Genomic DNA, 27,987 nt, shown 5'->3' on the forward strand with positions numbered 1-27,987 from the left:
GGACGCACAACTGAAAACATTTTAAAATGTAAATGACTGTGTCTTATTGGACAGGTCCAAGTAGTCCCTCCATGTTTCAGTCTGTTTTCTTCCAATTGGTGCCTAATGATCATGACCCTGGCTACAGGCATAGATGTGTCATAGATACATACATACATCACTTCTCCTCACGGGAAAATGAAAACACACATACAAGTTGTAATCTTGGTTTAATTGTTGTTTTTTCAATCATGGTGAAATGTTATTCATTTAATGTATGTTGTCATCAATGGCAAACTCGTATAAATTGTGGCACATAATAAACAAGATTCATCAACATGAACCCTTTAGAATGATGATTGTTTTCATCAAATAACGTTATGGCATTTGTTATGGCATCACCACTACCCTTCAAATTACATGAATCTAATGGGAAACTGAATATTGAAATAATTGTTTAATCTGAAAGCTCTGTTACATCAAACCCACTGTGTCGCCTCAAATTAAATACATAGTTACTGTACTAGGCTATCAAAAATATATTCCGATAGGTCTCCCCAAAGTGTACAATTTCATGTGAATTAAATTAGCACCAAGTCTCTGAATAAGCACCATCATGTTTATGTGCATGGCAATGAAACCACATTTGAATGCACCGCTAGAGTAAAAAAAGAACGAACGGTAGGACTGAAAACAATCATGTTTTATCCAGGATCCCTCTGGAACCTTTCACTATTTAGTCATAGAAACATACTCGTATAAGAAAAGGTAGTTTTACAAAAAGGGACATTACAGAAAACTCAAAGAGCTAGATATACACTCTTTTAAACACCAGTATGTTGATTTAGAAAATATTTAGGAAAAAAGACAGTTATAACCTCTTTAATATACTCAAATGTTAATTTCTCCGAAAAAATGTAGCTTTTTTCTGGGTCGTTCACCAAAGCCAATGCAAACGTTCTTGTTCCTTTTGCAAGAAAAGGGAACACATTTGAAAATGTTAACGTCTCCGCGTTCACTAACCTGCCTGGAATATATGAAATAACAAGCATCGCTCCCCTGAAACAGCTGAATATACAACATTTTATCAAAATTGGTCAAACCTAAAAATCTGTCAAAATATTCCCATTAGCATAAACACAGACCTAGTAGGACCTGTCAATATATAATCATGATATTCATACATTTCTAGAAATTTTGCTTTTTAATAATTAAATAAATTAGACAAGGCAGAACAGCCATAGTTCTCTTTGATCTGTTGACGAGTTCCTGTAATCAACAACAGTGAGTCTGTATGGCCGCTTGTGTGTGATGAATGCTGTGATGAGGCAATCTGTGCCAGTTGCCAGTGGGAAGCACAGGAGGTAATATAGAAGAAGACAGAGGAGAGGCAGTCGGGAAGGTCCCTGGTTCGTTGGTGATGGAGGGAGGAGGGTGGAGGGGTGTTGTGGCATGTTGTGTGTCCCTCAGGCGTCCCGGCACTCGCTGGAGTCCCCATGGACCCAGTAACAGATCTGGGCATACTTGAGGGGCGTAATCCTCACCGCCACATTGTAATCCTGCTGCGCCCCATTGCCGTTGACATCCACCCACTGATGACCCGAGAACACCCCGATGATCTTCCTCTTCCATTTCTTCTTGCCGGGCTCTTTGAGGCGGATGTAGACCCCGGAGCCGCTGGAGCCGGGCTTGGCATCACAGTACTGATACAGCAGGTCTTTGGACTCCTCCGACACCGAGCAGAAGCGGTACACCAAGTTGCCGGGCCGGTCGTCGTCAAAGCCTGAGAAGTGGATTCTGCCGGCGGGCAGCTTCTTGACCGAAGGGATGACGCCCAGGTCCATGTGCTTGACCTTCTGGGCCTTCTTCAGCTCCAGCACGGCATAGTCGTAGTCAGCCGCCACACCGTCCGATGCCCCGCCTTTGATCCAGCCTTTAGGGACCTGGGTCTGCTTCACTCTGGTCCACCGGAAGGATGGCTTCTCCACCTCTGCGCTGCGACGACTGCGGCTCTTTCTGTCTCTCCCTTTCCTTCCTTTCCTCTCATTCCCTCCATCTTTCTCTTCTTTCTCATTTTCTTCCTTGTCTTCTTCTTTCCTCCTCTTGCCTTTACCCCGTCCTCTCTTCCCCTTCCCTCCTTTCCCACGCCGGGATTTCTCCTTGAGGATGCCCACGCGTAGCTTCTGTGCTCCGCTCACGTAGTCCTGTCCGTCGTGGATGCAGTGAGCGGCCGTTAGGACGTGTTTGGGGGATAACAGGACACCAGAGCAGCCCGTGGAGATCTTGACGGAGGTGGAGAAGGGGTACTTAGTGGAGAACTGCTTGTCAGCGATGCTGAAGCGGGTGTCTGTGCCATAGACCTCCCGTCTGCGGCGTGACTTGGAGGAAGAGGAGGAGTTCCCAGCAGGCCAAGCGTTGACCTCGTTGAGGCCCTGCACAGACACAGAGGTCAGGGTGCGCGTTCCGTTCTCGTACACCGTCTCATAGGACAGGAACTCCTCCAGGTCAGCCAGAGAGGGGTCGGGGAGGCGACGCTGGCACTCAATCCCACAGGTTCCATTCAGCTCTCCCTGAGGTTTGGCTGTGAAGCCGGGGCTGCTAAGGGCCACCGTCCTCCTGTTCCTCACCAGTGGCACCTTCCACTGCGGCCAGGTATACTCATCATCTCCTCCTGTGGCCTCATGGGCTTCTACAGCCACCACCACGGCCAGCAACGTCACTGAGAGCAGGAGACACAGGGGTACGGGGACCATTGCACAGATGGGCCTGGCTCTGGAGGGGAGAGGAGAGAAAGACACATTATAAGCGATGGTAGAGAACGCTGTGGTGCAAAGACAGTGTGCTGTCAACGCTTTGTCAACATGCATGAAGGGCTTTTTACATGGCTTCATATGTCTCTATTGAATAGAATAGACGGAAAGAGACCAAAATTTGCTTGCTACACTACTCCCACAACATACAGACACAAGCAGTATAGGCAACCAAATCTGTGGGTTAGTAAAAACGTTCTAATAAAACACATTTTCATGTGGTTGTTACAGAAACCCCTGTTGTCAATTTACAGTTTGAGGCATCCATCTGTTGTTGGTCAAACTTTTCAGCTGGGATGGGATGGCATTTCATTTGGAGGGTATTTTTTATAAGTCTAACTCTGAAAGAAACATAATCAGACAAAGATATGAGTTCAAATCCCCCCCTTCCCCAAAATACATCCAGCACCAGCGTGCCACATCCACAGGAGGGCAATGTAACCCAGAAAATGAAAGTCTCACAGTTGCAAATTCAGAGCACTGAGAAAAAAAGCTGTCAAAAAATTGGGCTGAAAGTGTCTGTGGCTAACAAAAGACACAAGAGCACTCCTTGTTTTCTAGCACCGTTTTTTTTTCCCGGACACAACCATCTTTAAAATGCTCATATCAACAAAAAGAAGGGGTAGCAGCATCTTAATATGGAAACGATTAAAATATAACAAACAGAATAACCAACGGTCTCTCAAGAAATCATAGCATTTCATTGTGTTAACATAGAAGCTGTGTGGTTGAGAGGAGATTTGAGAGCCTGAGGCTGAGTGGAGGCTGTGGCCAGTGAGGAAGAGAGGAGGAGGAGAGGGCCATCCCGGGGGCTCTGACTGTACTGAGATGGTGGCTTGGAGCTTAGCCATATGGTTAGCTTTTAGCTGTCAGTAATGGCCATATCTGGTTTCTCTCTGAGTCTATGCTGCTCTCTGCTTCATTCCACCCACAGTTTGAAGACGTAGGCCAACATGACATCACACAAGATGAGAGTTTAGACTGTGGCCAAACTGGGCTGATAGCTGTGGAGGAAATTTTAATTCAGGGAATTTTATTCATTCAACAGACCATCACTTCACAACTGAGCAGAGAAATAGCCCTTTGTCAGCAGTTGCGTAGATGTAGCTCAACCGCAATTCTATACAGAGAATAGAACAGGGGAAGTCATTTGAGCTACAGTGCATTTCATAAAGGGGCCTAAGCAGTAGTGCTGTAGTGAAGTGGTGCAGTAGTATAAATCCAACAAGCATTTCAAACAATGTTGGGGTGGGATAGAGGTAAAGTGAGAAAAACTGATTGGAGTACATTTTTTTATTGTACCTTTTTTTAACTAGGCAAGTCAGTTAAGAACAAATTCTTATTTTCAACGACATCCTTGGAACAGTGAGTTAACTTTCTTGTTCAGGGGCAGAACGACAGATTTGTACCTTGTCAGCTCGGGGATTTGAACTGGCAACCTTTTGGTTACTAGTCCAACACTCTAACCACTAGGCTACTCTGCCGCGCCGCCCCACCCCACATTCATCCAGCATGTTTGAAGAGCCTTAATAGCCTTTGGCATACTGGCTAACATCTGACCTTCCAGCTGGAGGCCGAGCCTGTGAGGGAGGGGCGAGCGTTGGTGGCCAGGTGTCTTCCTTGCATTCCCATTCAATCAGATGCTAGGCAGTGTGAAAGTGAAAAGCCGCCAGGCGTTGCACGATGGACGGATGAAGAAATAATCCCATCAAAGGATGTGCTGTTGCATCACCAACCATAGGTTACAGGGGACCAGGCCAGTTTGGCATTATCCAACCACACCTCTCACAGGGGTGTTATCCTTCTTCCACCTCATGTAGCAAACCATATGCCCTGCCTGTTTCAGACAAGTGGTATGACTACTGTAAGGGCAAAGGTCACACATGACCTATCCCAGAATAGCATGTATAATGCCAGGTTATGTAATCTTAATGCAGTTCTGTCAATGGTAGGACTTGACACCTGAGTATTCTGATGTATTGGCCTCAGTTTTTGTCTACAAATCAAATCGGTCAACTGTGGATGGGATAGCCATGTACACAACGCCATACATCTTCAAACCAACCTTATCCCGAAATAAAACAAAGTAGAATATAAAACATGACATTAGAATGACTCAATGCATTAGAAATGGGATGTCAGGAATTTGACCCAGGTTTCTGGCCAACAAGACACGTTTTCCCAGACCAAGAAATAAGACAAATTCAACAGAAAGTGAAATTACTGAGGATAGAGTGGAAACTGATACGTTGCCAGTATAATTTTCTGTTAAAGAAGGCCTGCGTTTAACTGAGTGATTTTCCATTACAGTATAATCTCTAAAACTCCATCCCATACACCATTTTCCACTCCAACCCGTGGTCGAAAGAATCCCGCGCACGGCCACCAAAAGATGGTGCTAGAATGCAATCTCTCTCGCGCGCTAATTTCATTAATTCATAATTCGGATTGTTATGGGAAAATATAATCGAAAATCAAAGTGGAAAAATGTCGATACAATAAAAATCACTGCAAGCAAGGGTGTCCTCTGGGTCCTAAAGTAGCACTAACTGCAGTAATTGTAATGCAAATATGTTTTTGCTAATAACTTTAGACTCGCACAACCTATCTTGCAAAGGGAAAATGAGATCAACTATTGGTTTTCAAAAAGCCATGAGTTGTCGAATAATATAAAAATCCATAATAACCTCGCAAAATAGGTTTCTAATCTCAAGGTTAAATAAATGATGTGCATTATAAATAATTGTTTTATGTTACTATATATAAATATTTTATTTGTAGGAACTCTATGGGAAAAATATAAATATAAGATTGTAGCCTAAAAACGAAACAAGAATAAAATAAAATTAGTTAATTAATTAACCTAACACATTTTCATGTAAAAAACAAACTGTCATGTATTCCATCCATATTGTTGTCTCAATGACTAATTAGATCAACAAAACTAATTCCATCAACAAAATAAACAAAAGGCTCTGGAACTCCATACCTGCTTTCATTCGATGATTGATATGACAATTCCGCAAATCACTTTTTTATTTCCAGAAAGAAACTGCTATAGCATCTAAGACGTCTTCTTAACAGTGGACGAAAGTCCCCTTCTCCTCATCGCATTTGCACCAAAGAGGCTGAGAGAAAGTCGCAGCAGCCAGAGCCCTCCGTGCTGGCTGCGCTTGATGCTGAGAGAGGGAGGAGGGAAGAAAGGACTGAAAAATATTTTTTTCACTTGCGACAAATCTGTTTACATAGGCCTACATGGGAGTGACCAGCCGGTTCGGCTAAAAAGGCTGGAAGGATTGAATGAGTGAGTATTTGTCAGTCTATGCAACCCAACAGTCCTATGTGGTCGTCAATGGGATGGTGCGCTCATGAGATGCTGTTGCGCCTGCTGTTGCGCCCTATGAAATACCTATTACATTTCAGTGTCATTTTGTACACTTTATTCAATGGAGCTTTCATTCGACCGGGGACTGGAATTAGTTCCAGGGAGCCCAGAATGGCCCTCGCAGACTGTTTTCATTGTCGCCTGTCTGAACTCACACATCTGCTGCACTTGTCTCTGTGCTCGATGAAGTGATAAACACACTGGCAGGGGGTCTTTGCGCTGTATGCACTATTCAGGAAAACATGCCTAGAATAGTGAAGCGAACTGTCCAACGGGATGCAGAGCAAATTAATCGGTGCTCGTTTCCAGTTTTATAGGGAGGATGTGCTTCACTTGGATCTGCGTCTGTCCACACATGCATCACGTGTAAAGATAAAGGGAACTACCCACACTAATCAGAGGAGGCTGGTTTGAGGAGCTATGTGAAGATAGGCTCATTGTAAAGACTGGAATGGAATAAATGGAAACATCAAACATATGGAAACCACATGTTTGACTCCATTCCATTAATTCCATTCCAGTCAGGACAATGAGCCGTCCTCCTCTAGCGCCTCCCACCAGCCTCCTCTGCCACAATTGACTGTCCATGTACTGTAAAAAAAAGTTAACTTAACTTAACCAATTGCTTAATCAGCGTTATTCTGTGAGTTGGGTGGACTTCAAGAAGGACAAGAAATTGAGCTAAAGTGTGAACTCAACAAACTTTGCTCACAGTAATCTGAATGTATAAAAACATTGTTGAGTGGAATTACAAATGAATGTAATGGAAGAGAACACTGTAGGGAAGAGTTGGGTAAGCTGAGCCAAAGTGTTAGTTCAGCCACCCCTTCCAGGAAACAATACACACACCAAATATGGAGTCTGTGAAGAAAGAAAACACATGAAATAAGTGGCAAGTAAGTTAGCTAAAGCTGAAAAAATACAGATTTTCACAAAGTCACAAACCTTTGCCCACGACTGCCTTGTGAAATACAAACTCGACACTGTGTTTTAATGTTTAGAAACATCAATAATCATCGCTTGTGATACGGCTTTCAAAACGTATGTCCCTTATCTTTTCATCAGCAAGAAAGAAGAAAAAAGATACACTTACTGTAGCAGTTTTGCACAGATCCACAAGGCTATGGGTGCCTCCATCTGATGAAACTACACTTCCGCTACACTTCCTGAGTTATGCTTACACACAGGTGTTCAGAGCACGTTAGATAGTTAATTAGCACAGGGGGTTGCCTCTTGTCTTCAGTCGGTTATTCCGGTAACAAGCGATGTAACAGAGATATTGCCGTGTGGTAACACTAACCCTATCAAGTTGTGTATCAATTTAACCTTTTGGTTTTTGAAATTGACTTCACGCTGATATCAAAGATGGGGTTCTTATGCTTCCAAAATTGTACTGCAAGCGATGCATGTTAATGTTCAAACCGAGCGTCAGGATCCTAACAATTCTCACCCTACAGAAAACGCCTTCGTCCAATTACTCTTATGTATAATGTAATGGAACTAAGAGTCATGATCAAGGGCTAGATGCTATCTGGAGGCGTGGCTACTGAGCATGCGAGAGCAAGCTGGATAGGGCTGGAAAGTTCCAGAAACTATGCAATGGCAGCCTGCTAATAACAGTAGAATATAATGCTACATAAGTCACTGCTCTAGAATCTGATAGATTCAAATAATGCGGTTTGTTATTTAATGTGTATAACACAAAGGACTGCATGCTGTGTCCAGAGGTAGCAGAGGAAGTTCAGAGACTGTTCAGGGAATGCTCCTAACCACTGACAAGATGTGGTGGCTTTTCGTGCACTTTTCAGCAGCCATGGCATCACCCAGGTGGGTGATATAATCTTGGCTATAGAGGACCAGTACCTGAGGAGTGGCTCCAATGAAGTGACTGACCATTCAGAGAAGCAGGTGTGGTCCATTGTTGAAGAGCTCCGGGCCTGTCTATTTTTAGACTGTCTTTGTTTCTCCTCGGCTGTCCCATCGATGCCCCCTCCACTGAACCTCCACTGAACCTCCACTGAACCTCCACTGAACCTCTACTACCTTTCCAGCTCAAACTGTCTCAACTTCATCCTGAAGCCGACTGAGACATTCAATCTCCATAATTTAAAATGGGCTCCCTTAGTGGCGCAGTGGTCTTAGTGCAAGGGGTGTCACATCCATCCGTGATTGGGAGTCCCATAGGGCGGTGCACAATTGACCCAGCATTGTCCAAGTTTGGCCGGGGTAGGCCGCCCTTGTAAGTAAGAATTTGTTCTTAACTGACTTGCCTAATTAAATAAAAAATGGTTGTTTGTTGTTTTACATTTTAGGCATTTTGAGATTCTTTGAAAAGCACAATATAGGTTTAAAAATGGAGTAATTCTTTCAAACTTTCTTGTGTCGTCCTCATTTAATAAGCAATACAACCACACATGGATAATACATTTAAAATCATGTATTATCCATGTGTGGTTGTATTGCTTATTAAATGATCAAATAAACTCATTTTAAAGAAATGTCCTCTCACTGTCAACTTCATTTATTTTCAGCAAACTTAACATGTGTAAATATTTGTATGAACATAACAAGATTCAACAACTGAGACATAAACTGAACAAGTTCCACAGACATGTGACTAACAGAAATTGAATAACAGGTAGTATCTGGTGTGGCTACCAGCTGCATTAAGTACTGCAGTGCATCTCCTCCTCATGGACTGCACCAGATTTGCCAATTCTTGCTGTGAGATGTTACCCCACTCTTCCACCAAGGCACCTGCAAGTTCCCAGACGTTTCTGGGGGGAATTGCCCTAGCCCTCACCCTCCGATCCAACAGGTTCCAGACGTGCTCAATGGGATTGAGATCCAGGCTCTTCGCTGGTCATGGCAGAACACTGACATTCCTGTCTTGCAGGAAATCATGTACAGAACGAGCAGTATGGCGCCATGGTGGCATGGTCAAGCTGGAGGGTCATGTCAGGATGAGCCTGCAGGAAGGGTACCACATGAGGGAGGAGGATGTCTTCCCTGTAACGCACAGCGTTGAGATCGACTGCAATGACAACTAGCTCATTCCAATGATGCTGTAACACACCGCCCAGACCATGACGGACCCTCCACCTCCAAATCGGTCCCGCTCCAGAGTATAAGCCTATGTGCAACGCTCATTCCTTCGACGATAAACGCGAATCCGACCATCACCCCTGGTGAGACAAAACTGCGAATCGTCAGTGAAGAGCACTTTTGCCAGTCCTGTCTGGTCCAGCGACGGTGGGTGTGCCCATAGGCAACGTTGTTGCTGGTGATGTCTAACTTACAACAGGCCTACAAGCCCTCAGTCCAGCCTCTCTCAGCCTATTGTGGACAGTTTGAGCACTGATGGAGGGATTGTGCATTCCTGGTGTAACTCGGGCAGTTGTTGTTGCCATCATGTACCTGTTCCGCAGGTGTGATGTTTGGATGTACCGATCCTGTGCAGGTATGGTTACTCGTGGTCTGCCACTGCGAGGATAATCGGCTGTAGGACCAGCCTCCCGGTAGCGCTGTCTTAGGCATCTCATAGTACGGACATTGCAATTTATTGCCCTGGCCACATCTGCAGTCCTCATGCCTCCTTGCAGCATGCCTAAGGCACATTCACGCAGATGAGCAGGGACCCTGGCATCTTTCTTTTGGTGTTTTTCAGAGTTAGCTGAAAGGCCTCTAGTGTCCTAAGTTTTCTTAACTGTGACCTTAATTGCCTACCATCTGTAAGCGGTTAGTATCTTAACGACCGTTCCACAGGTGCATGTTCATTAATTGTTTGTGGTTCATTGAACAAACATGGGAAACAGTGTTTGAACTCTTTACAATGAAGATCCTTAAAGTTATTTGGATTTTTACGAATGATCTTTGACCAACAGGGTCCTGAAAAAGGGACATTTCTTTTTTTGCTGAGTTCATAAGCCATCACAATGTGACTTGCAAGCTTGATGTGGCCAGTAAATCAGGAGTTTCAGACCACTGCGTTGGGGTGTAACTGGGCCCTCAAAGAAAGGCCTTGTGATATATGTACTGTATTGTCATAAAGAGTAATCTTACACTGGGAAATATGCAAATAAGGTAGAATACATTCTCAAGTTGAATTGTATGTTCACTCAAGCAAATTCAAAGTGAACAATTGAATACAAAATACAATTGAACTTGAGAATGTTGATGGTTCAGCTACAGTTGAAGTCAGAAGTTTACATACACTTAGGTTGGAGTTATTAAAACTCATTTTTCAACCACTCCACAAATTTCTTGTTAACAAACTATAGTTTTGGCAAGTCGGTTAGGACATCTACTTTGTGCATGACACAAGTCATTTTTCCAATAATTGTTTACAGATAGATTAGTTCACTTATAATTCACTGTATCACAATTCCAGTGGGTCAGAAGTATACATACACAATGTTGACTGTGCCTTTAAACAGCTTGGACAATTCCAGAAAACTATGTCATGGCTTTAGAAGCTTCTGATAGGCTAATTGACATCATCTGAGTCAATTGGAGGTGTACCTGTGGATGTATTTCAAGGCCGACCTTCAAACTCTGTGTCTCTTTGTTTGATATCATGGGAAAATCAAAAGGAATCAGCCAAGACCTTAGAAAAATAACTGTAGACCTCCACAAGTCTAGTTCATCCTTGGGAGAAATTTCCAAACGCCTTAAGGTACCACGTTCATCTGTACAAACAATAATACGCAAGTATAAACACCTTGGGACCACACAGCTGTCATACTGCTCAGGAAGGAGATGCGTTCTGTCTACTAGAGATGAACGTACTTTGGTGTGAAAAGTGCAAATCAATCTCAGAACAACAGCAAAAGGACCTTGTAAAGATGCTGGAGGAAACATGTATAAAAATATCTATATCCACAGTAAAATGAGTCCTATATCAACATAACCTGAAAGACCGCTCAGCAAGGAAGAAGCCACAGCTCCAAAACCGCCATAAAAAAGCCAGACTACAGTTTGCAACTGCACATCGGGACAAATATTGTGCTTTTTGAAGAAATGTCCTCTGGTCTGATGAAACAACAATAGAACTGTTTGGCCATAATGACCATCATTAAGTTTGGAGGAAAAAGAAGGAGAATTGCAAGCCGAAGAACACCACCCTAACCGTGAAGCACGGGGGTGGCAGCATCATGTCGTGGGGGTGCTTTTCTGCAGGAGGGACTGGTACACTTCACAAAATAGTTGGCATCATGAGGTAGGAAAATTATCTGGATATATTGAAGCAACATCTCAAGACATTAGTCAGGAAGTTAAAGCTTCGTCACAGATGGGTCTTCCAAATGGACAATGACCTCAAGCATACTTCCAAAGTTGTGGCAAAACGGCTTAAAGACAACACAGTCCAGGTATTGGAGTGGCCATCACAAAGCCCTGACCTCAATCCTATAGAAAATTTGTGGGCAGAACTGAAAGAGCATGTGCGAGCAAGGAGGCCTACAAACCTGACTCAGTTTCATCAGTTCTGTCAGGAGGAACTTATTGTGGGAAGCTTGTGGAAGGCTACCTGAAACGTTTGACCGAAGTTAAACAATTTAAAGGCAATGCTACCAAATACTAATTAAGTGTATGTAAACTTCTGACCCACTGGGAATGTGATCAAAGAAATAAAAGCTGAAATAAATAATTCTCTCTACTATTATTCTGACATTTCACATTCTTAAAATAAATCGGTGATCCTAACTGACCTAAGACAGGGAAATGTTTACTAGGATTAAATGTCAGTAATTGTGAAAAACTGAGTTTAAATGTATTTAGTAAAGGTGTATGTAAACTACCGACTTCTACTGTATATGCCTAAATGTTGAGCAAACTTATAATCCTAATGCATCAGGTTGCCTTACAATTATACATTTAATCAACATGATTCGTTTTAGCTTATAGCAGTATTTCCAGTATAGTTCAATAGCCTTACAATAGTATTCCCTAAACCAATAGTTCGATAGCCTTAGAAGAAAATGTGTTGATGGAAATAAATGTCCTGTATTTTCTTCTCAAGAATGTGTGTATCATAGTGGACTTGGACATTGTGATGATGAGCTAGCAACTAATTCCAGATTGAGAGATGTATGTGTTCAAAGTTGAGTGTTGGAATAGCTAAGCATGTCAGCACTTTGTCTATGGACCTGTGAGGTCAGCCCAGGGCCAGAGGCAGATGGGAATGCAGTGGCGATTGGCAAAGCCCCAAGGAGCCAAGAAAAGAGAAATGGAAAGAATATGTTCAATGGAGAGAAAAGGGAGGTACAACAATACATATTCGGTCCATGCTGACTGAGTGGATAATAGGATGTCACTTGGAAACTGATCCACATGTAGTCACATTGTCACTCACCTTGAGTAGGCTTACGCTCCCTGATGCTCTGACAAACATTGTAGAGCACGTCAGCCCCTCCTCCATGTGTGTGTGAGAGAGACAGGTTGATAAGGGTCAATGTTGAGAGAGAGTGCAATAGAGAGGGAGAGAGCGAGAGAGAAAGATTGCGCGAGCGAGAGGCTGGAAGAGAGAGTTAAATGGAGAAAGCTGTCACACCCTGACCATACTTTGCTTTGTATGTTTATATGTTTTGTTTGGTCAGGGTGTGATCTGAATGGGCATTCTATGTTGTGTGTCTAGTTTGTCGGTTTCTGTGTTTGGCCTGATATGGTTCTCAATCAGAGGCAGGTGTTAGTCATTGTCTCTGATTGGGAACCATATTTAGGTAGCCTGTTTGGTGTTGGGTTTTGGTGGGTGATTGTTCCTGTTCCTTTTCCTGTCCTTAGGTCTGTCGTGTGTTAGTTTGCACCAGTATTAGGCTGTTTCGGTTTTCTTCTTACGTTTATTGTTTTTTGTCTTCAGTTTTCATTAAACATGGATCGCAATAGCCACGCCGCATTTTGGTCTGACTCTCTTTCACCTATAGAAAACCGTGACAAAAGCGATAGCGAGAGAGGTTCAACTTTAGAGGCCCTGCTGATCAATGGCAGTCTGTGTTCAGTGTGAATTGTCGAGAGTGGCTAAATGGCCAAATAAAGCGTGTGGCAGCGAAGGCTGGGTCATTTCTGCCTCCTGAGATGGTTTATTGGTGTGGTCTGCCTATGTAATAGACCGAAGTCATAGTTGGTGAGGATATTATTGTTTGAATCAAAGCAGTAAATCAGTACCCCGTACTTCACCTCTAAACTGAAAACAAAGAAATATGCCTCCATGTCCCCTGCAGTTCATCTCTATACCCCCTGTACAGAAAGAGGACAGTTGGATGTTAGTGTCTTAGGTCTTAGTGATTCATAGTGATTTATTATGTTGAAACTGGACACTGGCTCCTTCGTCTAAAACATACACCGTCAGGTATCACCTAAACGTTGTGCTCACTAAACTCCCTAGAATGCCCTGGATCTTCTGAATGCAGAAGGAGGACTTCCTGCAAGGGTGTTCCGAGGCACAAAAGCCTGTCTATGCACCCTGCAGACCCTAAACATAACCAGCAATATCACTCACTGTTTTTCCACTTAGAGCCTCTCTCACACCACATTCATGGCCTTGGACTTTGGACTGAAAACAGAAAAGTTACTATGTTTCTTTATCTCACATTGAAATGGTTGCCATGACAGTCATAGGTTGTTATAGTGTATGGGTGGGGTAATATTCGGACTTCTTGTTACACATTCAGTCCTATAGGGACACCTATGGCCCTGACCAGTGAACCTGAGAGCCTGAAAGCCAGACCCATTCCATCCACCTGATCTGTTTAGTATGGTTACACTCATTTGGATTACCTATGTGCTTGTATACATGAACATATGTCATGAGTGCTCACAGACACACACATACACACACACACACGCGCACACTTATGGGACAAAGGTCCCAAAGGTGAAAGGTCCCACTTAGATCAAACTGAATAATTTTGCACGCCCAATCTTTCAGTTTTTGATTTGTTAAAAAAGTTTGAAATATCCAATAAATGTCGTTCCACTTCATGATTGTGTCCCACTTGTTGTTGATTCTTCACAAAAAAATACAGTTTTATATCTTTATGTTTGAAGCCTGAAATGTGGCAAAAGGTCGCAAAGTTCAAGGGGGCCGAATACTTTCGCAAGGCACTGTATATAGGCAGCAGTCTCCAAGGTTCAGGGTTGATTGAGTAACCAGACGGTAGCTGGCTAGTGACAGTGACTAAAGTTCAGGGCAGGGTACTGGGCAGAGGCCAGCTAGCGGTAGCGGAGTGAACAGGCTGTAGCTCAGGAGGCGGAGGTCCCTGATGAGCTTCAAATCAAATCAAATCAAATTTTATTTGTCACATACACATGGTTAGCAGCTGTTAATGCGAGTGTAGCGAAATGCTTGTGCTTCTAGTTCCGACAATGCAGTAATAACCAACAAGTAATCTAACTAACAATTCCTAAACTACTGTCTTATACACAGTGTAAGGGGATAAAGAATATGTACATAAGGATATATGAATGAGTGATGGTACAGAGCAGCATAGGCAAGATACAGTAGATGGTATCGAGTACAGTATATACATATGAGATGAGTATGTAAACAAAGTGGCATAGTTAAAGTGGCTAGTGATACATGTATTACATAAGGATGCAGTCGATGATATAGAGTACAGTATATACGTATGCATATGAGATTCATAATGTAGGGTAAGTAACATTATATAAGGTAGCATTGTTTAAAGTGGCTAGTGATATATTTACATCATTTCCCATCAATTCCCATTATTAAAGTGGCTGGAGTTGATTCAGTGTCAGTGTGTTGGCAGCAGCCACTCAATGTTAGTGGTGGCTGTTTAACAGTCTGATGGCCTTGAGATAGAAGCTGTTTTTCAGTCTCTCGGTCCCAGCTTTGATGCACCTGTACTGACCTCGCCTTCTGGATGATAGCGGGGTGAACAGGCAGTGGCTCGGGTGGTTGATGTCCTTGATGATCTTTATGGCCTTCCTGTAACATCGGGTGGTGTAGGTGTCCTGGAGGGCAGGCAGTATGCTGGTGAATGAGGCCACCACCTGATATTTCAACAAGTCATAAAGTTTACTGTAATTCACTCAAGTGTGAGTGTCAGTGGAATGTTTGTGTCTGTTTGTTTGTGTGTTTGTACAGTGCATTCGGAAAGTATTCTAACCCCTTCCATTTTTCCACATTTTGTTACATTACAGCCTTATTATAAAATGGATTCAATAAAAAATGTTCCTCATCAATCTATACCCAATATCCCATAATGTCAAAGCAAAAACAGGTTTTCAGACATTTTTTCAAATTTCTTACAAATAAAAAACTGAACACCATATTTACATTAAGTACCCTTTAGTATGAGACTCGAAAATTGATTGGTGTCCACCTGTGGTAAATTCAATTGATTGGGCTTAATTCGGAAAGGCCAGTCTATATAAAGTACACAGTTGACAGCGCATGTCAGAGAAAAAAACAACAACTATGAGGTTGAAGGAATTTTTAGTAGAGCTCCGAGACAGGATTGTGTCGAGACACAGATCTGGGGAAGGGTACCAAAAATCATTTCTGCAATATTGAAGGTCCCCAAGAACACAGTGACCTCCATCATTCTTAAATGGAAGAAGTTTGGAACCACCAAGACTCTTTCTAGAGCTAGCCGCCCAGCCAAACTGAGTAATTGGGGGAGAAGGGCCTTGGTCAGGGAGGTGACCAAGAACCCACTTGGAGTTTTCCAAAAGACACCTAAAGGACTCTCCGACCATGAAAAACAAGATTTTCTGTTTTCTTTGGCCTGAATGCCAAGTGTCACATCTGGAGGAAACCTGGCGCCATTCATACGGTGAAGTATGGTGGTGGCAGCATCATGCTGTGGGGATGTTTTTTCAGCGGCAGGGACTGGGAGACTAGTCAGGATCGAGGGAAAGATGAATGGAGCAAAGTACAGAGAGATCCTTGATCTAAACCTGCTTCAGAGCGCTCGGGACGAAGGTTCAGTGGGGTCGAAGGTTCACCTTCCAACAGGACAATGACCCTAAGCACACAGCCAAGACAACGCAGGAGTGGCTTCGGGACAAGTCTCTGAATGTCCTGATGTGGCCCAGCCAGAGCCCGGACTAGAACCCGATCTAATATCTCTGGAGAGACCTGAAAATAGCTGTGCAGCGACGCTCCCCATCCATGCTGAGAGCTTGAAAGGATCTTCAGTGTCACACCCTGATCTGTTTCACCTGTCCTCGTTATTGTCCCCACCCCCTCCAGGTGTCGCTTGTTTTCTCCAGTGTATTCATCCCTGTGATTCCTGTCTCTCTGTGCCAGTTCGTCTTGTATGTTTCCAAGTCAACAAGCGTTTTTCCCGTTCTGCTGCTTCTCCTGCTTTTTGCTATTCTCCTTTTTCTAGTCCTCACGGTTTTGACCCTTACCTGTTTCTGGACTCTGTACCCACCTGCCTGACTATTCTGCCTGCCTTGATCACGAGCCTGTCTGCCACTCTGTATCTCCTGGACTCTGATCTGGTTTTGACCTTTTTGCCTGTCCACATACCATTCTCTTGCCTACCTCTTTGGATTAATAAACATTGTATGACTCCAAACATCTGCCTCCTGTGTCTGCATTTGGGTCTTGCTTTGTGCCTTGATACAGAGAAGAATGGGAGACATTTCTCAAATACAAGTGTGCCAAGCTTGTAGCATCATACCCAAGAAGAATTGAGGCTGTAATCGCTGCCAAAGGTGCTTCAACAAAGTACTGAGTAAAGGGTTGGAATACTTATGTAAAATCTCAGTTTTCTGCAACAACAAAAAATTCTAAACCTGTTTTTGTTTGGTCATTATGGGGTATTGTGTGTAGATTGATGAGGAAAACAATTATTAATTCATTTTAGAATAAACCTGTAACAAAATGTGGAAAAAGTCAAGGAGTCTGAATGCTTTCCCAAATGCGCTGTATGTCCCTACTTTTACATGCACATGTACAGCGAGCTCCAAAAGTACTGGGACAGTAACACGTGTTGTTTTGGCTCGGTACTCCATCACTTTGGATTTGAAATGATACAATGACTGAGGTTAAAGTGAAGACTGTCAGCTTTAATTTGAGGGTATTTTCATCCATATTGGGTGAACCGTTTAGTAATTATGCACTTTGTGTACATAATCCCCCCCATTTTAGGGGACCAAAAGTATTGGGACAAATTCACTATTAAAAAGGTAAGTATTTGGTCCCATACTCAAAGCACGCAAGGATTACATCAAGCTTGTGAATCTATACATTTGTTGGATGCATTTGCTGTTAGTTTTGGTTGTGTTTCATATTATTTTATGCCCAATAGAAATAAATGGTAAATAATGTATTGTGTCATTTTGGAGTCACCTTTTTAGTAAATAAGAATAGAATATGTTTTCTAAACACTTCTACATTAACGTGGATGCTAGTATGATTACTGATAATCGTGAATAATGATGAGTGACAAAGTTAGACGCACAAATATCATATCCCCAAGACCTGCTAACCTAACATATTACAATAACAGAGGAGTTTAGCATTTTTTTATTTGGGGGGGTCATGTGTCTGCACTTTAACCTCATAGTCGTTGTATCATTTCAAATCCAAAGTGCTGGAGTACAGAGCTAAAACAACAAAAAATGTCACTGTCCCAATACTTTTTTGGAGCTCACTGTAAATGGATCACTCAAATCTCTCACACCACACATGCACATTCCACATCCCATATCTCCACCTGAAGCAACCTGGCTACAACCAAGGTCATCCCTAATGAATATCACCATTGAGAGAAAAAAGAGTAAGGAGGAGAGCAAATTCCCCTGCTCATGAGTAAGACACTGTTCTAAACTTTGGACATCTAAGGTATAAAGCCTCCTTGATTGAGATTGTAACTTGTGTACAGTAATCATAACTTCTGACGTTTCACAGGAAAAGCTGCTAAGAGTTTCAGCCCACAGAAATGGGCGGCCTAGAAACAGGATGTCTTTGGTCCTCTGCTGCTGAGCCATTTAAGGGCCCTGACTTTGTTGTTTCAATGATTTCTCACACAGAAGCCTCATTATACTGCATACAGAACATGCTTTGGCTGTGTCCTACTGAGCAAGGCACTGATATCGCTCTCGCCATCAAAGTGGTTTGGTGCAATCAGCCCTGTTACAGTGAAGAAATGTCCTCCCCCATCATCTCTGGTCCCAGTGCCAACATACTCAGTGCAGTTGAACAGTTCAAGCGTGCTCCACACAAACCCCCCAAATCCAATGTAGCATTTTTGCAGTATATACAAAACCTTATGTCTTATCATGGCAAGCCAATAAGATTCACACACAACAAGGTACACACACACACACACACACACACACACACACACACACACACACACACACACACACACACACACACACACACACACTAGTTTAGTCAAATACTGTAAATTCCGTATATTGTTATTCTACAGTCAAGCCTTATCACACCCTCAAGGACTGTACAAACAACAATCCATGAATCAATTTATACACGCTGAGACAAACAAGCTGACGTGGGACATCTAGTCAGGCTGACAGGCCTCTTGTTTATAGTGAAGACTTGGACAGAGGAGGTGGTTTCTTTAGAGATTTGTGCAGCCAGCCAGCACTCGAGACAGTTGATGGGAGAAGAGAGGAGTCGGCGGATTAAGTTATTTGTTGAGAGGGGCCTCCCGGGTGGCACAGTGGTCTAAGGCACTGCATCGCATCTGGGTTTCGAGCCTAGGCTTTGTCGCAGCCGGTCGCGACAATTGGCCCAGCGTTGTCCAGGTTAGGGAGGGTTTGGCCAGCAGGGATATCCTTGTTTCATCGCGCACTAGCGACTCCTGTGTCGGGCCGGGCGCAGTGCACGCTAACCAGGTCGCCAGGTGTACGGTGTCTCCTCCGACACATTGGTGCGGCTGGCTTCCAGGTTGGATGTGCATTGTGTCAAGAAGCAGTGTGGTTAGTTTGGGTTGTGTTTCGGAGAACGCATGGCTCTCAACCTTCGCCTCTCCCGAGTCCGTGCGGGAGTTGCAGCGATGAGACAAGACTATATCTACTACCAATTGGATACCATGAAATTGGGGAGAAGAAAGGGGTAAAAAAAGGGCTACAAAATAAAAAAAAGTTATTTGATGAGCTCAGAAGTTGTGCATAGTTGCTCTCTGAAGCCCGGACATTGTTTACACGCTTAGTGAGAGTATCCAACTCAATAACAAGCAGCCCTGTCACACACATTTTATATTTACGTTTGAGTAAATTAAGCAGACGAGTGTGCACACACACTCACACATACAGTACATGAACACACTCACACATGCACTCACACTCAAAAACACACACAGACACACACACATTAACACACCTATTCCTTGAGGTCAAAAAGGTTATACAAACACCACCCCACTATGTAAATCAATGTCCTTTGCCCTGTAGAAGAAAGGGTTTTTGTTGAAGCAAACGCGCACACACGCACACACGCACACACACACACACACACACACACACACACACACACACACACACACACACACACACTGCTAAAAGAAAGAAAGCAGTTGATAAACCTGTTCAAATAGTTCATTAAATCATAGGCTCGGGAATGCTTTTCTGTGGAAATGTTGAACCGGACCTTAAATCAAACTAGCCTTTATATGATCAGACTCCTCTTTGCTCTATACCTACATTGCAACCCAACTCATTGCAAGAAAGCAAGAAAGTAACTCTGCAGTTTCAAGATTTCTTATAGTTATGTTATTCTTAGTTTCAACATCCCTCAAATATCCCTGGGCTCAAACACTTGGTCATTAATTCCCATGATCAGTGAAAGGCCCCATTGAATAGGAGGCTGGTGGTAAGTGGGCCCGTAGGCCACACAGGGCCAGTTGTATGATATCTTAGCCAGAGCCAAAGTGCTGGTGGTAAGAGCTGCATGGCTACAGATCCGGAAGGGCACTGTCCCACAGGACACACTCAAAAACATCCACCCATTTCCTCCATAGGGAGGCTCTCAACCTGCCAAACCCAGAAGTACCGTTGTGTGTGTTCGGATCTGGAACCGAAAAACAATTAGGTTTTAATAAACACACCCAGAGGGAAGAAATGTGTTTCTTATTCTGGCATCGATCATAATTTTGGGGTAAAAGTTCAGATTGCTGGAAGTACATTATAGATCTCAGGTATTTTTAGGGATGGATGGCTTTAACTAAGAGAAGGAAGTTATGTTACGTAGTATGTGCGTATCTGTGGGCCCATTCCAGGACACTGAACAGGTGTAGTACATGGAGCTAGGCATACGAGGCAGAATACACACACATAAACTGACATCACTATATGTCCTAAAGCTGTGGTCAATGAGAAAAGGCGGGGGGGGTGCTACACTTTAGAGGACTAAAGCCGGTTAACACACCTGAGAGAGTTAGTCTATAGCTATTGCTCATCCTACTCCCTGACCTTGGGAATTTTCACTGAACTTTTGAAGCCCTTTTGACATTCAACACCATACCCCAACAGCCCTATTTCCCCTATCCAAATCTCTCCAACAGTCACTCCCGGTGCAGACACACCCACTCAGCCCTCATCCTACACCCCAAACCACCAGAGCTGTTTTCATATTTCTCCTCCTTTGTACCTTTCTCACTCACACCAGTGAACTTCACAATGTGGATGTCAGCCTGTTAAAACGGACCAAAGTCATTTCCGCCAGGGGATCTGGCGGATCTGAAACCGAGCCATTCCATGCATTTCTGGTGGTCTTTTTTTTTCATGCTATGAACTCTTACTGTATGCATCGTTTGCATTGGCAGGTGTAAATCCAGGCCTGGTAGGTTTCCTCATTCCTGACAGTCTGGCTGTAATCATACATAATAAGCGTGTCTGTGAATAAATCCTTTACCATCAGCCCCCAGCTATGGAAGTGTGACCAGATGTTGCTGTTGAGATACAGTGTGTGGAGGAAGTGCGGTAATCCTGTTTGAGCAGACATTCTGATCCTCTGTAATTTCACTCGTCTCAGTTCATCCCTCTCCTGTTAGTAGTGCCTTAAAGGGTAAAACACATCGCACAGAAGAAACTGAGCTACTTGTTGTATGTGAATGGAGTTCATATTTTTCACTCAAATACAGGCTACGTATGGCAAGTGTATTTAAATCAGAGAGTCTGTCATTATAACGCCTTGATGGGACAAACAGACCGTTATCAAAAACCTGACAACTTAAGTTTAAACAACTTTTTTGTTATTGCAGGAAATGCTCTGTCAACAAAGGCTTAAGGCGTGGATAAATCTAAACCAGGATTGTGGCCATTAGATAAGCATTATTCACAGGTAATTATATGGAAAGCTTGAACCGGTTTCGAGACAGATACACAGTATTTACCTCTCAATTCAACTCAGTTTTCCTGGAAAATATAAATGAGTGAGGAAAAACAATTAAAGTTATTGATATGTGAATGTACTAGCTTTTACAAGGGTATTTACTCAGGTATGAGGCTTGTGCAGTGTAATGTAGAGTGAGTGACCATGTCATGTACAGTATGTTATTTGACCAGGAACATCCATTTACCCGAAGATCACAAGGTCAGAGAGCCTGATAACATATTAATGCTTAAAAGGTGACCTTTGGCCTTAGCTTGGTTGTTGTTGTTTGTTTATTTTTATATCGGTACACACCAACCCAGCCTCTGCCTGGCCCCATGCCTCCAAGACCTATGCTGTACATGCACTACCCCTCTAAAACTCCAAGTCTTCCTCTATTTTTTAGCTCCCTCTATCTCTCTTTCTTCAAACCACACACAACAAGGGATCCCTGCCACCAGTGCTTTATCACCAGATGTGTACAACTTTCTGTAGGTCATATCCAGCACTGTGATCAGCTCCTTCCCCCCTCTCTAACCAACATGTTGATTTGGTCGGTGGAAGTGGTTCCTGAAAATTGGAAACTATCGTGACAGTATAGGACTGAAAACCCACAGGATGGTAGATCTCCAGGAAGAGTGTTGGACAGCCCTGGTCTATGACTTGGGTGACCGAAGTCTTTGATAAATGTTTGGGCCTTCCTCTGACACCGCCTAGTATATAGGTCCTGGATGGCAGGAAGCTTGGCCCCAGTGATGTACTGGGATGTACGCACTACCATCTGTAGCGCCTTACGGTCGGAGGCCGAGCAGTTGCCATACCAGGCGGTGAAGCAACTGGTCAGGCTGCTCCCGATGGTGCAGCTGTAGAACTTATTGAGGATCTGGGGACCCATGACTGTGATAATGTTGCATTTAGGAGGTTGGTGAAGGAGTCAGGCGCAGGAGAGCAGAGATGTTTGAGAAGTGTACTTTAATTGGCAAGTCCACCAACACAGGTATGGCACAATCAAAAAAGTACAACGCCCTCAACAACAGAGAACCCGTACAAACGCACGGAGGAACAAACAAAGTTCCGACAATAACACTCTTATGAATCCGTGAAAACAAAGAATGGCATAACCTCACCGAGCACATCACAATGAAAGAATAATCCCGCACAAACCTAGGCAGGCAACAGGGTAAATATATACACACAGACAGAAATGAACACAAATGAAACCAGGTGTGAAAAACGAACCAAAGACAAAACAAACAGAAAAGGAAAAAGGGATCAGTGATGGATAGTAGACCGGCGATGCCGACCATCGAGTGCCGCCCGAACAGGGAGAGGAACTACCTTTGGTAGAAGTCGTGACAATGACAAGTCTTTTCAGTCTCTTGAGGGGGAAAAGGCATTGTCGTGCCCTCTTCACGACTTTCTTGGTGTGTTTGGCTCCATGATAGTTTGTTGGTGATGTGGACACCAAGGAACTCTGTCGATGTGAATGGGGGCGTGTTCGGCCCTCCTCTTCCAGTAGGCAGGCAGCAGAGCTCTGTAGCGCTGACTCAGGGCCAAGGAGGACAAACTGCCAGCCAGGCCTGCAGTCAGTCACAGTGAATCAGCAGCAGACTCTACCTGACTGTTTGATCTGTGAGTCAGCACAAAGTTAAGTGCCAGCCAGCCGCACTGTTGTTCAGCTGGCCTTCAATTACTCTAGCTGACCTCTCTCTCACTCTGTCAGTATATCTCTGTGTCTCTCCATGTCTTCATACACACAAGCATGCACCAGCACGGATCAAGGTCCAGATAGAACAGCTTCACATGCACATCCACAACCCACATAATCTTTCCTTATCTCAATTTTATGGACAGCAATATGTTACAGCTGAACAGGCACAAGCAAGTAGAAACAGAAGGACGACAGCCTGTCATCATTGCAGAGACAATATGAGTGCTGACACAAAGGACTTATCTGGTTTCATTCTTGCACATTTTGAACCTCTCTTGATGTCTTGTCTTAAATGTGATTGTAAAACGAATTGGACTAATAAGGGAGAGTAAAGACTTACTCTAGAGGCAAGCACTATGAACATAAAAAGATGTACAGTATGGAATAGGGCTATGCTATTAAATCAGATGATAAAGCCATGAAATTATTTAGGAACATGTAAATGGCGCAGGAGTGATTCAGTGTGCAAAGTGGAACTGACCACTTCCCTAATCCTGCAACACTAGTCTCTCTAGACAGACGGGTTGCCTCGATCTACTACGATCTACCATTGTTCCAGTTTCAGGTGTGGGTTTCCGAGACTACTGCAACACCACAGTTAGTTAACAGGTAATGGCCATTAACACCACATGTAGCCTATGTGCCATATTGCCTAATCCTGTATAACACTGTGAATGCAGTTTTTAGTTTTTTAACCTTGGGTTCTTACCAGGGTTTGGGTTAATTCCATTTATTTTTTTAAGAAACAGGGTTGGTATGAATTCCATTTCAATTCCAGTATTTCCTGAATTGACTGGAATTGTCACACCTGCTCCCGCTCCCCCTCTCTGGTGCTCAAGGGCGCCAGGCTGCCCTTCATTACGCACAACTGTCACCATCATTATACGCATCAGTGTTCATTGGACTCACCTGGACTCCTTCACGTTGTTGATTGCCCCCTCTATATATGTCTGTTCCTCAGTTGGCGAGTATACTACTCGCCAATGTCCAGTCTCTTGACAACAAGGTAGATGAAATTCAAGCAAGTGTTGCCTTCCAGAGAGACATAAAAGATTATAAAATTCTCTGTTTCGTAGAAACATGGCTCTCTCGGGATATGTTGTCGTAATCGGTTCATCCACCGGGCTTCTCCATACATCGTGCCGACAGATATAAACACCTCTCTGGGAAGAGGAAGGGCTGAGGTGTACGCTTCATGATTAATTACTCATGGTGTAATCATAACAACATACAGGAATTCAAGTCCTTCTGCTGACCTGACCTAGAATTCCTAACAATCAAATTCCGGCCATATTACCTACCAAGAGAACTCTATTCAGTTATCATCACAGCTGTGTACATTCACCTTCAAGCAGACACCAAGACGGCCCTCACGGAACTTCACTGGACTCTATGCCATCTGGAAACCATATATCTTGAGGCTGCATTTATTGTAGCTGGGGATTTTAACAAAGCAAATTTGAGAACAAGGTTACCTAAATTATATCAGCATATTGATTGCACTACGCACGGGGGAAATACACTCGATCACTGCTACTCTAACTTCCTCAAAGCATACAAAGTCCTCCCCCGCCCTCCCTTCGGCAAATCCGACCACGACGCCATCTTGCTCCTACTGTCTTATAGGCAGAAACTCAAACAGGATGTACCAGTGACTAGAACAATTCAACGCTGGTCTGACAAATCAGAATCCTTGCTTTCAAGATTGTTTTGATCTGGCGGACTGGCATATGTTCCGGTTAGCATCCGATAACAACATCAATCTATATGCTGACTCAGTGAATGAGTTTATAAAGAAGTGCATTGGAGATGTTTACCCACTGTGACTATTAAAACCTACCCTAACCAGAAACAGTGGTTTCTGAAAGCGCGAACCACCGCATTTAACCATGGAAAGAGGTCTAGGAATATGGCTGAAAATAAACAGTGTTTCATGCTCCCACTCCCCCTATCTGGTGCTCGAGGGTGCCAGGCTGCCCTTCATTACGCACACCTGTCACCATCATTACACTCATCAGCGCCCATTGGACTTACCTGGACTCCTGCACATTGTTGATTGCCCCCTCTATATCTGTGTGTTCCTCAGATTTGTTCACTGTGTCAGCATTATTGTCATAATGTTGTTTTGTTCCCCTGTCCAGACGCTGTTCTTGTTTTGTTTGATATCCATTTTCCATTAAATGTTTACTCCCTGTACTTGCTTCTTGTCTCCAGGTCTTTACAGGGATTTAACTGGAATTAACCCTAACCCTGGTAAGAAACCAAGGTAAAATAATATCTAAACTGCATTCAAAGTGTACATACAGTACCATTCAAAATTTGGACACACCTACTCATTCAAGGGTTTTTCTTTATTTTTACTATTTTCTACATTGTAGAATATAATGTACCCAACACTATGAAATAACACATATGGAATCATGTAGTAACCAAAAAAGTGTTAAACAAAAAATATATATATTTTGAGATTCATCAAAGTAGCTACCCATTGCTTTGATGACAGCTTTGCACACTCTTGGCATTCTCTCAACCAGCTCCATGAGGTAGTCACCTGGAATGCATTTCAATTAACAGGTGTGCCTTGTTAAAAGTTAACTTATGGAATTTCTTTCCTTCTTAAGGGGTTTGAGCCAATCAGTTGTGTTATGAAAAGACAGTGGTGATAAACAGAAGATAACCCTATTTGGTAAAAGACAAAGTCCATATTATGGCAAGAACAGATCAAAAAACAAGAGAAACGACAGTCCACCATTACTTTAAGACATGAAGGTCAGTCAATGCAGACAATTTCAAGACCTTTACAGTATCGTCATGTGCAGTTGCAAAAACCATCCAGCGCTATGACGAAACTGGCTCTCATGAGGACCGCGACAGGAAAGGAAGACCCAGAGTTACCTCAGCTGCAGAGGATAAGTTCATTAGAGTTACCAGCCTCAGAAATTAAAGCCCAAATAATTGCTTCACAGAGTTCAAGTAACAGACACATCTCAACATCAAATGTTCAAAGGAGACTGCGTGAATCAGGCCTTCATTGTCACGCCTTGGTCATTGTATTTTGTGTTTTCGTTATATATTTGGTTAGGCAAGGGTGTGACATGGGTTTATGTATTGTATTTTCGTATTGGGGTTTGTAGTATTTGGGATTGCGGCTGAGTAGGGGTGTTGTATAGGCTTGGCTGCCTGAGGCGGTTCTCAATCAGAGTCAGGTGATTCTCGTTGTCTCTGATTGGGAACCGTATTTAGGTAGCCTGGTTTTCACTTTGGGTGATTGTTCCTGTCTCTGTGTAGTGTTCACCAGATAGGCTGTAATAGGTTTCACGTTCCGTTTTGTTGTTTTTTTGTATTTAATAGTTGTTTCGTGTATCGTCATTTGTTCCATTAAAGAACAGGAGTAACCAACGCGCTGCATTTCGGTCCGACTTTCTTTCAACAAACGAAGAACGCCGTTACATTCATGGTCGAATTGCTGCAAAGAAACCACTACTAAAAGGACAACAATAATAAGAGATACTTTCTTGAGCCAAGAAACACAAGCAATAGACATTAGATCGGTGGAACTTTGTCCCTTTGACTGGTACTGTATATATATGAATATAAATGTTTGAACAGTAGTGTGTATATATGTATATATATATACACACACTACTGTTCAAATGTTTGGGGTCACTTAGAAATGTTCTTGTTTTTGGCAATTTCTTGGCAATTTCTCACATGGAATAGCTTTAATTTCAAAGAACAAGAATAGACTGACGAGTTTCAGAGGAAAGGCCTTTGTTTCTGGCCATTTTGAGTCTGTAATCAAACCCACAAATGCTGATGCTCCAGATACTCAACTCGTCTAAAGAAGGCCAATGTGATTTCTTCTTTAATCAGCACAACAGTTTTCAGCTATGCTAACATAATTGCAAAAGGGTTTTCTAATGATCAATTAGCCTTTTAAAATCATAAACTTGGATTAGCTAACACAATGTGCCATTGGAACACAGGAGTGATGGTTGCTGATAATGGGCCTCTGTTCGCCTATGCAGATATTCAATTTTTTTTTAAACCAGCCATTTCCAGCTACAATAGTAATTTACAACATCTACACTGTATTTCTGATCAATTTGATGTTATTGTAATGGACCAACATTTTCTCTTTAAAAAATCAAGGACATTTCTAAGTGACCAAACTTTTGAACGGTAGTGTATATATTTTTAAAATATATTTTCCTTCATTATTTTCCCCTAACCCTATTACTCCTCCCTAATTGGAGGAAACTAATGGACAATAACACAATAGCACTTATTTTCCACCATAATTTGCCAATAAATTCATTAAAAATCCTACAATGTGATTTTCTGGATTTTTTTCCCTCATTTTGTCTGTCATAGTTGAAGTGTACCTATGATGAAAATTACAGGCCTCATCTTTTTAAATTGGAGAACTTGCACAATTGGTGGCTGACTAAAAACTTTTTTGCCCCACTGTAAGTGCTCCTACTATAAAAGCCAATATTCACTCAAATTAAATTACTTATAACATTGCTAGCTCTTTTCTGTATGGAATAGAACATTAATTAATCATAAAATTATCACATGCATTTGAAATGTATTAAATACAAGTAAATAGTTGCATTGAGGTGTGAAGGAGTCTTATCCTAGCAATAAAATAGTATTGTTGTTAATGAATGTAGACTAACTTCATTCCTCACGGTAGGTAGACTGATCCGTTGCGCTCGTGCTCATCGTTCTGTGTTGTCATTGGGAGAGCATTCACCGGCGCATCCACTTGTTGACCTGTGTTCAC

The 27,987-nt window shown here is 42.9% G+C and overlaps 1 protein-coding gene across 4 annotated transcripts; it reads right to left on the bottom strand.

The window, feature by feature from the left end:
* Positions 1-192: 192 nt before the first annotated feature.
* LOC135522486 (inactive serine protease 35-like) lies at positions 193-27,969 on the bottom strand. 4 transcript variants are annotated; one of them, XM_064948783.1, is made up of 3 exons: positions 6,330-6,347; positions 5,779-5,968; positions 193-2,751 (listed from the first exon to the last, which is right to left on the bottom strand). In XM_064948783.1, the coding sequence occupies exon 3, from the start codon at positions 2,730-2,732 to the stop codon at positions 1,446-1,448; it is 1,287 nt and encodes a 428-aa protein (XP_064804855.1). In that variant the 5' UTR covers positions 2,733-2,751; positions 5,779-5,968; positions 6,330-6,347; the 3' UTR covers positions 193-1,445. The 4 variants fall into 4 exon arrangements, with proteins under 4 accessions (XP_064804855.1, XP_064804854.1, XP_064804853.1 ...); XM_064948782.1 differs by lacking the exons at positions 5,779-5,968; positions 6,330-6,347 and adding an exon at positions 27,881-27,969; XM_064948781.1 differs by lacking the exons at positions 5,779-5,968; positions 6,330-6,347 and adding an exon at positions 7,268-7,601.
* Positions 27,970-27,987: the final 18 nt, after the last annotated feature.

This window comes from Oncorhynchus masou, chromosome 30 (assembly GCF_036934945.1).
Source record: "Oncorhynchus masou masou isolate Uvic2021 chromosome 30, UVic_Omas_1.1, whole genome shotgun sequence".
NCBI lineage: Eukaryota > Metazoa > Chordata > Actinopteri > Salmoniformes > Salmonidae > Oncorhynchus > Oncorhynchus masou.

Excerpts from the sequence above, each read along its gene's own strand:
- LOC135522486 (XM_064948781.1), bottom strand. The coding sequence starts at position 7,311 with ATGGAGGCACCCATAGCCTTGTGGATCTGTGCAAAACTGCTACA. Across the intron at positions 2,752-7,267 it reads ATCTGTGCAAAACTGCTACA|AGCCAGGCCCATCTGTGCAA; the intron begins GTAAGTGTATCT and ends TCTCCCCTCCAG.